Below are 15,186 nucleotides of genomic sequence, written 5' to 3' on the forward strand. Positions count from 1 at the left end.
GTGGCAATGCATTATCACCCATTTTGATCATGGTCCCATCACTGTAAGCCAGTAGCTCTCACTAAATGTTTAGCTTTAGTTTAGTTTATTACTCTCACATTTGCCAAGGTACAGTGAAAAGATTGTATAGGAAGGAACTGCAGGGGGTATGGAGAGAAGGCAGGTACAGGATACTGAGTTGGATGATCAGCCATGATCATATTGAATGGCGGTGCAGGCTCGAAGGGCCGAATGGCCTACTCCTGCACCTATTTTCTATGTTTCTATGTCACCTATTTCTTCTCTCCAGAGATGCTGTCTGACCCGCTGAGTTACTCCAGCTTTTTGTGTCCATCTACAGTGAAAAGCTTTTGTTTGCATGCTATCCAGTCAAAGAATAGACTGTACACGTTTACAATTAAGCCGTCCACAGTGCACAGATAAAGGATAGGGGGCGCTATAAGCAGTGCAAGGTGAAGTCCCATAAAGTCCCGTGGCGTGGGGAATGACGCCAGGTTTGGCAGTGACCACACCAACACTCGCTGTGGGATGGACTCACATTGTCTGTTTTATTTACAGTAACAAGAGAGTTCAGGACCGCTTTGGAACACTGTCCATTGTCCAAGGAGCATTGTGGTGGTTCTGGCAATCTTGGGCCTGTCCCGGCAGCTCAGTCCTGGTCTCGAAGGAGAAGGCGTGGCGATCTCGGGCTTCTCCCCGCAGTTCACCCTTGCTTTGACAGGAGCCAACGGCTGGGGATCTTAGACTTATCCTGGCGGCTCAGTCTCTGCCTTTGCGTGTGGGCGCAGTGGTTCGCCCCATGGCAGGAAGAGGCATCTCAGGTTTGCCTGTGCCATTCAGTCTTAGCCTCAGTAGAGGCACTGGCAGTCTAGGGCTGCTTCCTGGCAGCTCGGTTTTGGCCACACGGTGGCACCGGTGGTCTCGGGTTGATCCCAGTGGCTCAGTCTTCCTCAAACTTGCGATGGGGACGCAGTCCCACTTTTTCCTCCCTTCCTCTCTCTGCCTCCCTCCCTCCTTCCCTCCCTCCCTCTTCCTCTCTCTGCCTCCCTCCCTCCCTCTTAACAAGAATACATGGTACATGGGGTGAATAAATAATCTGGTTCAGCTTCTGACATGGAGAGCGAGAAAAGAGACGAAATTAGGCGGGGAATGGAAATGGTAGCAGACTAAACTAATGATAGCTTCATTCATGCCAATATTAGATTGGAGGAAACTCTGCCCAGAACCAGATGCCAAACATCCAAGAGTACAACTTAGAGATACTGGGGGGATCGTGAAGCAATGCTATGGTGGACATGGGAGATTTCAACATGCAGGTAGACTGGGAAAATCAGGTTGGTACTGGACCCCAAGAGAGGGAATTTGTAGAGTGCCTACAAGGTGGTTTCTTAGAGCAGCTTGTAGCTGAGCCTCCCAGGGTAAAGGCAATTCTGGATTTGGTGTTGTGTAATGAACCGGATTTGATTAGGGAGCTTAAGATGAAGGAACAACAAGGAGGTGATGACCAAATTATGATAAAATTCAATCTGCAGTTTGAGAGGGAGAAGGTGAAATTATTTGTGTCGGTATTACTTTTTTTTAGTTTAGAGATACAGCGCGGAAACAGGCCCTTCGGCCCACCGGGTCCGCGCCGACCAGCGATCCCCGCACATTAACACTATCCTACACCCACTAGGGTCAATTTTTACATTTACCAAGCCAATTAACCTACAAACCTGTACGTCTTTGGAGTATGGGAGGAAACCGAAGATCTCGGAGAAAACCTACGCAGGTCACGGGGAGAACGTACAAACTCCGTACAGACAGCGCCCGTAGTCGTGATGGAACCCGGGTCTCCGGCGCTGCTTTCACTGTAAGGCAGCAACTCTACCGCTGCGCCACCGTGCCTCCGCCATGCCTCTGTAGTCACCTTCACTGTTGAGCAAAGAGGCATGAGGGAGGAGCTGGTTAAAGTTGTTTGGAAAGGGACTCGTGCAGGAATGACGGTGGAACAGCAATGGCAGGGATTTCTGGGAATAATAATGATGCAGGATCTTTTCATTCCAAAGAGGAAGAAAGGTTCTAGGGGGAGAATGAGGCGACCGTGGCTGACAAAGGAAGTCAAAGAGAGCATAAAACTAAAAGAGAAGGCATATAACCTTGCAAAGATTAGTGGGAAGCTAGAGGATTAGGAAGCTTTTTCAAAAAAACAACAGAAGATAACTAAAAAGGCAATATGGGGAGAAAAGATGAAATATGAAGGTAAGCTAGACAATTATACAAAAGAGGACAGCGAAAGTTTCTTCAGATATATAAAGAGTGAGAAAGAGGCAGGAGTGGATATTGAACTGCTGGAAAATGATGCTAGAGAAGTGATAATGGGGAATAAAGAAATGGCAGAAGAATTGAATACGTTTTTTGCATCACTTTTCACAGTGGAAGACACCAGCAACGTGCCGAAGATTCAAGAGGGTCAGAGGGTGGAAGTTAGTGGAGTGGCTATTACTGAGGAGAAGATGCTTGGGAAGCTGAAAGGTCTGAAGGTGGATAAATCACCTGGACCGGATGAGTTCTAGGGGCTAGTGGAATCAAGGGATATGGGGAGAAGGCAGGCACGGGTTACTGATTGTAGATGATCAGCCATGATCACAGTGAATGGCGGTGCTGGCTCGAAGGGCCAAATGGCTTCCTGCTGCACCTATTTTCTATGTTTCTATGTTTCTTTGTAAATGTACCAATGGGCAAAGAAGTGCCAGATGGAATACAGTGTGGCAAAGTGTGCAGTCATGCATTTTGGTAGTAGGAATAAAGGCGTAGACTATTTTCTAAATGGGGAGAGAATCCAGGAATCGGAGGTGCTAAGGGACTTGGGAGTGCTGGTACAGGATTCCCAAAAAGTTAATTTGCAAGTCTAATCGATCGTGAGGAAGGTAAACACATTTATGTCAACTGGACTTGAACATAAAAACAGGGATGTAATGCTAAGACTTCATAAGGCACTGATCAGACCACATTTGGAGTATTGTGAACAGTTTTGGGCCCCATATCAGAAGAAGGATGACACAAAATGCTGGAGTAACTCAGCGGGTCAGGCAGCATCTCTGGAGAGAAGGTACGGGTGACGCTTCGGGTCGAGACCCTTCCTCAGACTGAAGAAGGATGCACTGGCATTGGAGAGGGTCCAGAGGTGGTTTTATGAGAATGATCCCAGGGATGAGTGGGTTAACACACAATGAGCGTTCGACGGCACTGGGCCTGTGCTCGCTGAAGTTTAGAAGGATGAGGGGGGGACCTCATTGAAACTTATCGAATAGTGAGAAGCCTGGATAGAATGAATGTGGAGAGGATGTTTCCACTAGTGGGAGAGTCTTGAACAAGAGACCGTTGGCGGCACGGTGGCGCAGCGGTTGAGTTGCTGCTTTACAGCGAATGCAGCGCCGGAGACTCAGGTTCGATCCTGACTACGGGCGCCATCTGTACGGAGTTTGTACGTTCTCCCCGTGACCTGCGTGGGTTTTCTCCGAGATCTTCGGTTTCCTCCCACACTCCAAAGACGTACAGGTTTGTAGGTTAATTGACTGGGTAAATGTAAATATTGTCCCGAGTGTGTGTAGGATAGTGTTAATGTGCGGGGATCGCTGGGCGGCGCGGACTCAGTGGGCCGAAGGGCCTGTTTCCGTGCTGTATCTCTAAATCTAAAACATAACCTCAGAATAAAAGGTCATACCATTGCAAAGAAGACGAAGAGGAATTTCATTCTTTCAAAGGGCAACAGATCTGTGGATTTCATTGCCACAGAGACAGTGGAGGCCGGCAATGGATATGTTTAAGGCAGGGATTGATAGTTTCTTGATTAGTGCGGGGGTCAGAGGTTATGAGGATCTTATCCCAGAGGTAGAAGGATGAAAAACGAAATGCCATGGTGACTATCATCCTTGCTGCTTCCTTCCTGAAACCACACACCCTGGAGATGAACTGGGTGGAAGAAAGTGATGAGCCTGTGATGGACTTGGTTGTGTTCACCGCTTTCTGCAGTAACATCAATAGGATGCAAAGAATGTTTTGAGGAAGATTTTCAGAAATATCACTCTAATATGTTGGACAATGTAAGTTGGTATTTGTTGAAGGTCTCAACTGGAGAAGCACTTTTGAGGTCCAGTTTCTCCTGACCTATGGCTGATTAGTTTAGTTTATTTTAGTTTAGTTTAGAGGTACAACGTGGAAACAGGCCCTTCGGCCCACCGGGTCCGCACCGACCAGTGATCCCTGCACACTAACACTATCCTACACCCACTAGGGACAATTTACTCATTTACCAAGCCAATTAACCTACAGACCTGCACGTCTTTGGAGTGTGGGAGGAAACCGAAGCTCTCGGGGGGAAACCCCACGTGGGTCACGAGGGGAACGTACAAACGTCGTACAAACAGCACCCATAGTTGGGATCGAACCCGGATCTCGGGCGCCGTAAGGCAGCAACTCTACCGCTGCGCCACCGTGCCGCCCTTCAGGGGTTTCTTTGGCTCTCCTCAGTGATTTAGAAGCTTTTGCCAGGCATTTGCCGTGATATAACGGGACGTAGATATTTGTAAAATTGGGAAAAATGATCGAAATTTTATTGTTAATGTATGCAACGCCTCTTACAGATTTAAACTGTGAAGAAGATGATTACGACCATGAATCCGACAGTTATTTTCAGTGTGAGTAAACAACAAGTGTTTCATTGATCTTCCACTTTGCAGCAATCCGATGAGAACAATATCCGACCCCTGTGTGCATCCAATGATGTTAAGGATACAGGGTCTGTCTGTTTGCCACCAGCAATCCTTGGCTGAGCCATCTGCCAATTGACATAAAATGTACCCTGTAGAGAATAGATCATTACCAGTCTCGACCACCTGCCTCGTCATCCAAACAGGTGGTGCATCTCCAATTCCTCAGTGCAGCTCTCAAGCGAACTCTCGATCAGGATCATCGTTCATTGCAGAAAGGGGAAACAATAACACTGAATTGGTACATGATACTCCATTTGTCACATGTGCCAAGGTTCATTTTTGTATACAGTTCAGTACAAGTATCAGCATACATAAGCACTTAGACACACTGGTCAACATGAAGAGTACCTTCAGCAACGGACTGGTTCCACCAAGATGCAGCACAGAACTCCACAGGAGATCCTTCTTCCCTGTGGCTATCAAACTGGACAACTCCTCCCCCTTCTGTCGTGGGGTAGACTGGCTCCCCTCCACCCCAATCTTTGCACATCCCCAATCTTTTCTCCTCGTCACTTTAATTTCATGTTCCATGTATGGTATAGTGAAGAAAGCGAATGGTATGTTAGCATTCATAGCAAGAGGATTTGAGTATAGGAGCAGGGAGGTTCTGCTGCAGTTGTACAGGGCCTTGGTGAGACCACACCTGGAGTATTGTGTGCAGTTTTGGTCTCCTAATCTGAGGAAAGACATTCTAGCCTTAGAGGGAGTACAGAGAAGGTTCACCAGATTGATCCCTGGGATGGCAGGACTTTCATATGAAGAAAGACTGGATAGACTCGGCTTGTACTCGCTGGAATTTAGAAGACTGAGGGGGATCTTATAGAAACATATAAAATTCTTAAGGGGTTGGAGAGGCTAGATGCGGGAAGATTGTTCCCGATGTTGGGGGAGTCCAGAACCAGGGGTCACAGCTTAAGGATAAGAGGGAAGTCTTTTAGGACCGAGATGAGAAAATATTTCTTCACACAGAGAGTGGTGAGTCTGTGAAATTCTCTGCCACAGAAGGTAGTTGAGGCCAGTTCATTGGCTATGTTTAAGAGGGAGTTAGATGTGGCCCTTGTGGCTAAAAGGATCAGGGGGTATGGAGAGAAGGCAGGTACAGGTTACTGAGCTGGATGATCAGCCATGATCATATTGAATGGCGGTGCAGGCTCGAAGGGCCGAATGGCCTACTCCTGCACCTATTTTCTATGTTTCTATGTTGTCTTTCATGACTGTTGGCAGACCAATTTCCCTCCTGGGATAAATAAAGTTCCATCGTATCGTGTCCTATTAGATAAGCATCTCAGATACAGTACAAGCGTGTAGCAGTAGCACACTGAGACAGTATACAGGGAAAAAAACTGCAGATGCCGGTTTAAATCGAAGGTAGACACAAAATGCTGGAGTAACTCAGCGGGTCAGGCAGCATCTCGGGAGAGAAGGAATGGGTGGTCAGATCAAGAGCCCCACACTTACAACTGGGAATTGAAAATGATGCTGTGTACTGTCTCAAAGGTAGACACAAAATGCTCTTCTCGACCCGAAACGTCACCTATTCCTTTTCTCCAGAGATGCTGCCTGACCCGCTGAGTTACTCCAGCTTTTTGTGTCCATATTCGGTTTAAAACCAGCATCTTCAGTTCCTTCCTAGTAAGCACTAAGCAAGGTTCAATGCTTACTACTTTTCAATTCTATTACTCCAAAACTAAACACTCAAGCGCAGTTTGCTTTTTAATGGCCCTGCTAACCTGTGGCATTGCTGTTAGTCACAGTCAGACAGCACAGAAACAAGCCCTTTGGCCCTAAAAGGTGCCCCTTCCACATACGTTCCACCTGCCTGCATTTGGCCAATATCCCTCTAAACCTTTCCTATCCATGTAACAAAAGACCTCTAGATGTTGTCATAGTTTATGCCTCAATTACCTACTCTGGCAGCCCATTCCATAATACCTACAACCCTTTGTATGGAAAAAGTTGCCCCTCAGATTCCTATTGAATCTTTCCCCTGGATCTCGATTCTGATTCTTGATTCCCCTATTCTGGTAAAAAGAAAATGTGCACCTACTCTATCTATTCCCCTCATTAGTTCATAAGGTCCTAAGTTCATAAGTTGTAGGAGCAGAATTAGGCCATTCGGCCCATCAAGTCTACTCCACCATTCAATCATGGCTGACCTATCTCTCCCTCTCAGCCCCATTCTCCTGCCTTCCCCCCATAACCCTTGACACCCTCACTAATCAATCAATCTCCACTTTAAAAATACCCATTGGTTTGGCCTTCACAGCCTTCTGTGGCAATGAATTCCACAGATTCACCACCCTCTGATCAAAGAAATTCCTCATCATCTCCTTTCTAAAGGTACGTCCTTTTATTCTGAGGCTATGACCTCTGGTCCTAGACTCTCCCACTAGTGGAAGCATCCTCTCCACATCCACTCTATCCAAGCCTTTCGCTATTCTATAAATTTCAATGAGGTCCCCCCCTCATCCTTCTAAACTCCAGCGAGTACAGGCCCAGTGCCGGCAAACGCTCATCATATGTTAACCCAATCATTCCTGGGATCATTCTTGTAAACCTCCTCTGGACCCTCTCCAGCACATCCATCCTCAGATATGGGGCACAAAACTGTTCACAATACTCCAGATTCGGTCTGACCAACGCCTCGTAAAGCCTCACCATTACATCCCTGTTTTTGTATTCTGGCCCTCTCACAATATATATTATCATTGCATTCACCTTCCTTACTGCCAATTCAACTTGCAAATTAACCTTTTGGGAATCCTGCACCAGCAATCCCAATCCCTTTGCACCTCCGATTTCCGAATTCTCTCCCCATTTTGAAAATAGTCTGCCCCTTTATTCCTACTACCACAATGCATGAGTCCACATTATGCTCCACTGTATCCCATCTGCCACTTCTCAGCCCACTCTCCCAACCTGTCCAAGTCCTTCTGCAGAGTCCCTGCTTTCTCTATCCTACCTGCCCCTCCGCCTATCTCCGTATTGTCTGCAAACGGCCACAAAGCTAACAATTCCCTCAACTAAATCATTGATATACAACGTGTAGCACCCCCAGCACCGACCCCCTGCGGAGCTCCGCTAGTCACTGGTAGACAAGCAGAAAAAGCCCCCTTTATTGCCACTCTTTGCCTGCTACCTGCTATCCACGCTGGTATCTGCCCTTTCGATACCATGGGCTGTCATCTTCTTCAGCAGCCTCACGTGCGGCACCTAATCAAAGGTCTTCTGTAAATCACCTCTATCCACCTCTATAAGATCACCTCTCATCTCCCTCTGCTCCATGGATTACAGTCCTAGCCTGCCCAACCTCTCCCCTCTTGCCCACTTGACCATCGTATCTACCTGTGACTCCATTCTCAATCAAATATGTACCTGCACTCCCAGATACCTCTGCTCTACAGCACCCCCCAGAGCACTGCCATTTACTGTGAAGGTCCTACCCTTGTTAGGCTTACCAAAATGCAATATCTTACATTAAACAGCTGCATTAAACTCCATGAACCATTCTTCTGCCCACTTGCCCAAATGACCAAGATCCCGCTGATAACCACCTTCGCAATCTACAATGCCACCCACTGTAATTTAATCTGCAACCTTACTAATCCTGTCTTCTACATTCATATCCAATGTGAGCTAACCTTTCAAAGCAGCCTACAATGCGGAACCATGTCACATGCCTTGCTGAAATCCATATTGACCATGTGTAGGAAAATAACTGCAGATGCTGGTACAAATCGAAGGTATTTATTTCACAAAATGGTGGAGTAACTCAGCAGGTCAGGCAGCATCTCTGGAGAGAAAGAATGGGTGATGTTTCGGGTCGAGACCCTTCTTCAGACTGATGTCAGGGGGGGGCGGGACAAAGAAAGGATGTAGGTGGAGACAGGAAGACAGCGGGAGATCTGGGAAGGGGGAGGGGAAGAGAGGGAAGGGAGGGGAAGAGAGAATAAGCATTAGGACATTCAGAATCTCCTCGACCGTAATAGTGGCTGCCCTCAAGACACTTCCATTGACTGCCCCACGTTCCCCAAGTTGTCTTTCTTCACGGTAAAAACAGAGAAATACTAATTGAGGACCTTGCCCATCTCCTGTGGCTCCATATAAAGATGGCCGCTTTGATTGCTGAGCGGCCCTATTCTCTCTCTCTGGTTACCCTTTCTCCTTTAATGTATTTACAAATTCTCTTTGGATTACCCTTAATGTTATCTGCTAAAGCTCTCTCCTGCCACCCTTTTTCCTCCCGGTTTCCTTCTTTATTGGGCTCCTCATTTCCTGGGATACAATTGCTCTCACTTGCCCATACCTGTCCCATGCCTCCTTCTCTTTCTTGGCCAGTCTCAATTTCTCTCATCATCAAAGCCTCTTTCTGCCCACCTGCCTTGCCCGTCACTCTAACCGGAACATGCATGCCCTGAACTCTAATCACAACATTTTTAAAGGCAATCCACTTTCTGCCTAAGTTAGATAGAGTCAATTGACAAAAGTTCTGCTCAATTAAAAAGGTTTCCCTTTGCTAATGAAAAGAGCAGAAGTTGCTTTAATTGCTTGATTTAACCAGTTAATCGCGGACTTTGTTGCTTCCAGCTTTGGTCAATCGATCATGTTGGATTCTGTGGCAAGGGCCAAGAATGTATTTTCTGATTTATTGTGCATGTCAGTGGAAGTTTACCATGCTATTAAACCATAAGTGAAATTGATCTACAATAGTCTTCTTCTGAAGTGCACAACACTAGGTGATCCGAGAATACACGGCTGTGTCGGGTGTCCACCGATCAAAGATCAAGGAGATCTTATCGTAATGTATAAGATTATTAAGGGGTTGGTCACGTTAGAGGCAGGAAACATGTTCCCAATGTTGGGGGAGTCCAGAACAAGGGGCCACAGTTTAAGAATAAGGGGTAGATCCATTTAGAACTGAGATGAGGAAAAACTTTTTCAGTCAGAGAGTTTTGAATATGTGGAATTCTCCGCCTCAGAAGGCAGTGGAGGCCAATTCTCTGAATGCATTCAAGAGAGAGCTAGATAGAGCTCTTAAGGATAGCGGAGTCAGGGGTTATGGGGAGAAGGCAGGAACTGGGTACTGATTGAGAATGATCAGCCATGATCACATTGAATGGCGGTGCCGGCTCGAAGGGCTGAATGGCCTCCTCTTGCACCTATTGTCTATTGTCTTTTGTCTATTGTCACAAAGTCTCACAAGCAGAATGACATTTGCAGTATTATTGATGTGATTTTCTCTTCTGTTTTCCTCCTTTAGGTGGATACACTCCTCATATGATGACAGACGTTATTGGAGAGGCTGAAGATACTTTTGATGACGAAGAGGACCGGTTCTATAGTACAGTAATACCCCTTTGAGTGTTTGCTTTCTTTTGAAAATGTCACCGATGTCTACAATAAGATGTTATTTTTGCCATTGAACTTTGCGTTACAATGCCGACTTTAATTATGCTGATTACATTCATTACCAGAGAGGTTTGCCAATAGTCACCAAGTACAAGATAAACAAATAAATACAAAGATAGACACAAAATGCTGGAGTAACTCAGCGGGTCAGGCAGCATCTCTGGAGAGAAGGGATGGGTGACGTTTCGGGTCAAGACTTGACCAGTCTGAAGAAGGGTCTCGACCCGAAAGGTCACCCATTCCTTCTCTCCAGAGATGCTGCCGGTCCCACTCAGTTATTCGAGCATTTTGTGCCTACGGTGTTAACCAACATTTGCAGTTTCTTCCACCAAATAAATACAATACTGTTAAACTACTTACGATGCTAAAGATAAACTGCTGGAGGAAACTCAGTGCGTCATGCAGCATCTGTGGAGGGAAATTGACAGACAGTCAGTTGGGACCCTTCTGGCTGGATACATAGACAATAGGTGCAGGAGGAGGCCATTCGGCCCTTCGAGCCAGCGCTGCCAATCAATGTGATCGTGGGTGATCATCCACAATCAGTACCCCGTACCTGCTTTCTCCCCATACCCCCTGACTCCGCTATCCTTAAGAGCTCTATCTAAAAACTCTCTTATTAATGCATCCAGAGAATCGGCCTCCACTGCCTTCTGAGGCAGAGAATTCCATAGATTCACAACTCTCTGGGTGGAAAAGTTTTTCCTCAACTCAGCTCCAAATGGCCTACCCCTTATTCTTAAACTGTGGCCCCTTGTTCTGGACTCCCCCAACATTGGGAACATGTTTCCTGCATCTAGCGTGCTCAATCCCTCAATAATTTTATATGTTTCAATAAGGTCCCCTCTCATCCTTCTAAATCCCAGTGAATGGAAGCTCAGTCGCTCCATTCTTTCAACATAGGACAGTCCCGCCATCCCGGGAATTAAGCTCGTGAACCTACGCTGCACTCCTTCAATAGCAACAATGTCCTTCCCCAAATTAGGAGACCAAAACTGCACACAGTACTCCAGGTGCGGTCTCACCAGGGCCCTAAACTACTGCAGAAGGACCTCTTTGCTCCTGTACTCAACTCCTCTTGTTATGAAGGCCAACATGCCATTCGCTTTCTTCACTGCCTGCTGTACCTGCATGCTTACTTTCAGTGACTGATGTACAAGGACACCCAGGTCTTGTTGTACATCCCTTTTTCTGAACCTGACACCATTCAGATAATAATCTGCCTTCCTGTTCTTGCCACCAAAGTGGATAACCTCACACTTATCCACATTAAACTGCATCTGCCATGCATCCGCCCATTCACACAACCTGTCCATCCTGCAACCTCATAGCCTCCTCCTCACAGTTCACACTACCACCCAGCTTTGTATTATCTGCAAATTTGCTAATGGTACTTTTAATCCCTTCATCTAAGTCATTAATGTATATTGTAAATAGCTGCGGTCTCAGCACTGAGCCTTGCAGTACCCCACTAGTCACTCCCTGCCATTCTGAAAAAAGGGCCCGTTAATCCCTACTCTTTGTTTTCTGTCTGCCAACCAATTTTCTATCCATGTCAATACCCTGCCCCCAATACCATGTGCCCTAATCTTGCCCACTAATCTCCTATGTCGGACCTTATCAAAGGCTTTCTGAAAGACCAGGTTCATTACATCCACTGGCTCTCCCTTGTCCATTTTACTTGTTATATCCTTAAAAAATTCCAGAAGATTAGTCAAGCATGATTTCCCCTTCATAAATCCATGCTGATTTGGACCGTTCCTGTTACTGCTATCCAAGTGGATATCCTGCTATACTGCTAATACTGCTATCCTATAACATCTTTAATAATCAACTCTAACATCTTCCCCACCACCGGTGTCAGGCTAACTGGTCTATAATTCCCTATTTTCTCTCTCCCCCCTTGAAAAGTGGGATAACATTAGCGACTCTCCAATCCACAGGAACTGATCCAGAATCTGTAGAACATTGGAAAATGATCACCAATGCGTCCACGATTTCTAGAGCCACCTCCTTGACTACCCTGGGATGCAGACCATCAGGCCCTGGGGATTTATCAGCCTTCAGTCCCATCACTCTACCCAACATTTCCTGACTAATGGATATTTTTAAGGCAGAGATAGATAGATTTGTGATTAGTACAGGCGTGAGGGGTTATGGGGAGAAGGCAGGAGAGTGAGGTCAGGAGGGAGAGATAGATCAGCCATGATTAAATGGCGGAGTAGACTTGATGGGTCGAACGGCTTAATTCTGCTCCTATCACTTATCACCCAATTAACTCATTTCCTCATATCTTCGCTCTGTCTTGTACCCAATCCCTCTTCTCACAAACAACCGAGGCAATTCAAATGCTTTCTACCACAGTCGGAAGATGGATCCCAACTCAAAATGTCGCCTGTCCATTTCCCTGCTTAGTTCCCCCAGAGGTTTGTTTTTTGCTCGTTTCCAGCATCTACAGTCTTTAGTGTCTACAATGCTGAAGATGGACTGTAAACTGAGGTGGCTATAGATCACACCAAGTTGTACAATCTATCTCACGCAAAGTATCCATTGAATGGCATGGCATGGAAATTTAACTCAGGTGCATTTTAAAAGCCCACCTTTGATTGATTTGGATGAAAAACATGAAGTACATTGTATATTGAAAAGTATACTTGCACTTTTATATTCCACAATATAAATCCTGATTACTTACTCTGCCATACCTAGTTTTCATTGCTAGATAAGAGCATAAATAGAAGCAGTGGTAAGCCTTTCGACCCCTTACATTTGATCCACCATTCAATACGATCATTCAGTTCCTTTACCTCTGCAGTACTCAACAGTTGTGATGGGTATTCAAACGGCTTAGGGGTGACCTTGGTTCTCCATCACAGCAACAGAAACTGACCTAGGTTCGAAAAGCTTATTGGGAATTAAGATAAGCTTCTGACCACTACAGTTGGCTCATCACCTCGCCACTATCAAGAGATACAAGATGGACACAAAATGCTGGGGTAGCTCAGCGGGGCAGGCAGCATCTCTGGGAAGAAGGAATGGGTGACGTTTTGGGTCAAGACCCTTCCTCAGACTGATACAATACTGACCATGACTGCCTTAAAATTGCAACCTAATTCAGTTAGGCAACTCACTTGGCCTGGTCAATATTGTTGTAAAACATAACGCACCTATGATGTTAAGTACCTAAGTACCATCTGTATCTCTCGTTCCCCTTTGCCCTGACTCTCAGTCTGAAGGTCTCGACCCTAAACGTCACCTAGTCCCTTTCCCCAGAGATGCTGCCTGGCCCATTGAGTTACTCTAGACTTGTGTCTATCTTTGCTGTTAACAGCTCTTTTCTTCCAAATCATCATATCTAATTTGTATAGCCAGCTTGATTTTTTTAAGTATTACCAACAATAATGTATCATTATTTCGATCTTTCCAACATTTGTGTCCATTTTATATCAGCAAAACCTTTTTTCAATCTCTATCGGTTTGAATGAACCATGCTGTTACCAGATTTCCGTATTGACTATTAGCTGTCTTACTAAATTCTGTATTTAGTTAGTTCCATACTTCCATGAGCTTCCTCCCCAGACCTTCATATTTTACGGGCCATTGCAATGAATTAGGATTCTATGATTGCAGTTATTAATGCACATTCAGTTAGCATTTTAATGCAATACTCATTATAGAATGTCATTGGTGTCATTGAACTAAACAACAAAGGAGATTATTCAGCCAACTGATTCTGTGCCGGCTGTCAGGAAAAAACTATTCAATCAGTTGCTTTTGCCTGTTCTCCTTCCAAAGTTCTGAGTAAGTTTTTTCTACTGGAGACACGAGCAACTGTAGATGTTGGAAATTGGAGCAGAACACAAAATGCTGGAGTAACTCAATGGATCGGACAGCATCTGTAGAGGGGGAATAGATAAACAACGTTTTGGTTCTGAACCATTCTTTAGACTGAATATTGTTTTCTTAAAGAAACGAATATGGAAGTATATTTGAATTGAAAAGTCATTAAGATGTTTTCTACTTTGTGTTCCTTAGCAACGTAGAAATAAACGGCTGCTTTCGGTACATCTTTTCGATTTTGATATGGATTCAGAATACTCTGCCCAGTCTCGTCGCCAGTCTCTCCAGCTTGCATCACCACATTTTGATGGGAATGACTTCCAGGTAATTCCCGCAATTCTTCAGCAGCACTGCAACATTTTCCTGCTGTGTACACAAACAAACGTGCTCTATCAGTAGATTCCTGACCTTTACAGATCAGGTATTTGCTGAGTTTAGATCCTTACTGATGCTGAATTTGCTAATATTAGATGGCATCTCTAAACTCAATATAAGGTCATAAGTAGACAATAGACAATAGGTGCAGGAGGAGGCCATTCGGCTCTTCGAGCCAGCACCACCATTCAATGTGATCATGGCTGATCATTCTCAATCAGTACCCCGTTCCTGCCTTCTCCCCATGGTCATAAGTAATAGGAGCAGAATTAGGCCATTCGGCCCATCAAGTCTACTCCGCCATTCAATCATGGCTGATCTATCTCTCTCTCCTAACCCCATTCTCCTGCCTTCTCCCTATAACCCCTGACACCCGTACTAATCAAGAATATGTCTATCTCTGCCTTAAAAATATCCATTGACTTGGCCTCCACAGCCTTCTATGGCAAATAATTCTACAGATTCACCACCTTCTGACTAAATAAATTCCTCCTCATCTCCTTCCTAAAAGAAAGTCCTTTAATTCTGAGGCTGTGACCTCTGCCCGTAGACTCTCCCACTGGTGGTAACATCCTCGCCACTTCCAATCTATCCAAGCCTTTCACTATTCCGTTCGTTTCAATGAGGTCCCCCCTCACCCTTCTAAACTCCAGTGAGTACAGGCCCAGTGCCGACCAACGCTCATCATAAGTTAACCCATTCATTCCTGGGATCATCCTTGTAAACCTCCTCTGGACCCTCTCCAGAGCCAGCACATCCTTCCTCAGATATGGGGCCCAAAACTGCTCACAATGTCAAAGCATGCGCA

General features: G+C 45.5%; 1 protein-coding gene across 1 annotated transcript in view; it reads left to right on the forward strand.

The window, feature by feature from the left end:
- The window catches only part of LOC144596346 (melanophilin-like), a 136,035-nt gene that overhangs the window by 65,689 nt on the left and 55,160 nt on the right, over nucleotides 1–15,186 (forward strand). The window contains exons 5-7 of the mRNA XM_078404594.1: nucleotides 4,626–4,679; nucleotides 10,015–10,100; nucleotides 14,199–14,327. Of these exons, the coding sequence (XP_078260720.1) occupies nucleotides 4,626–4,679; nucleotides 10,015–10,100; nucleotides 14,199–14,327 (269 nt within the window). The remainder of the gene's footprint in view (nucleotides 1–4,625; nucleotides 4,680–10,014; nucleotides 10,101–14,198; nucleotides 14,328–15,186) is intronic.

Source organism: Rhinoraja longicauda, chromosome 8 (assembly GCF_053455715.1).
Source record: "Rhinoraja longicauda isolate Sanriku21f chromosome 8, sRhiLon1.1, whole genome shotgun sequence".
In the NCBI taxonomy this organism is placed as follows: Eukaryota; Metazoa; Chordata; class Chondrichthyes; order Rajiformes; family Arhynchobatidae; genus Rhinoraja; species Rhinoraja longicauda.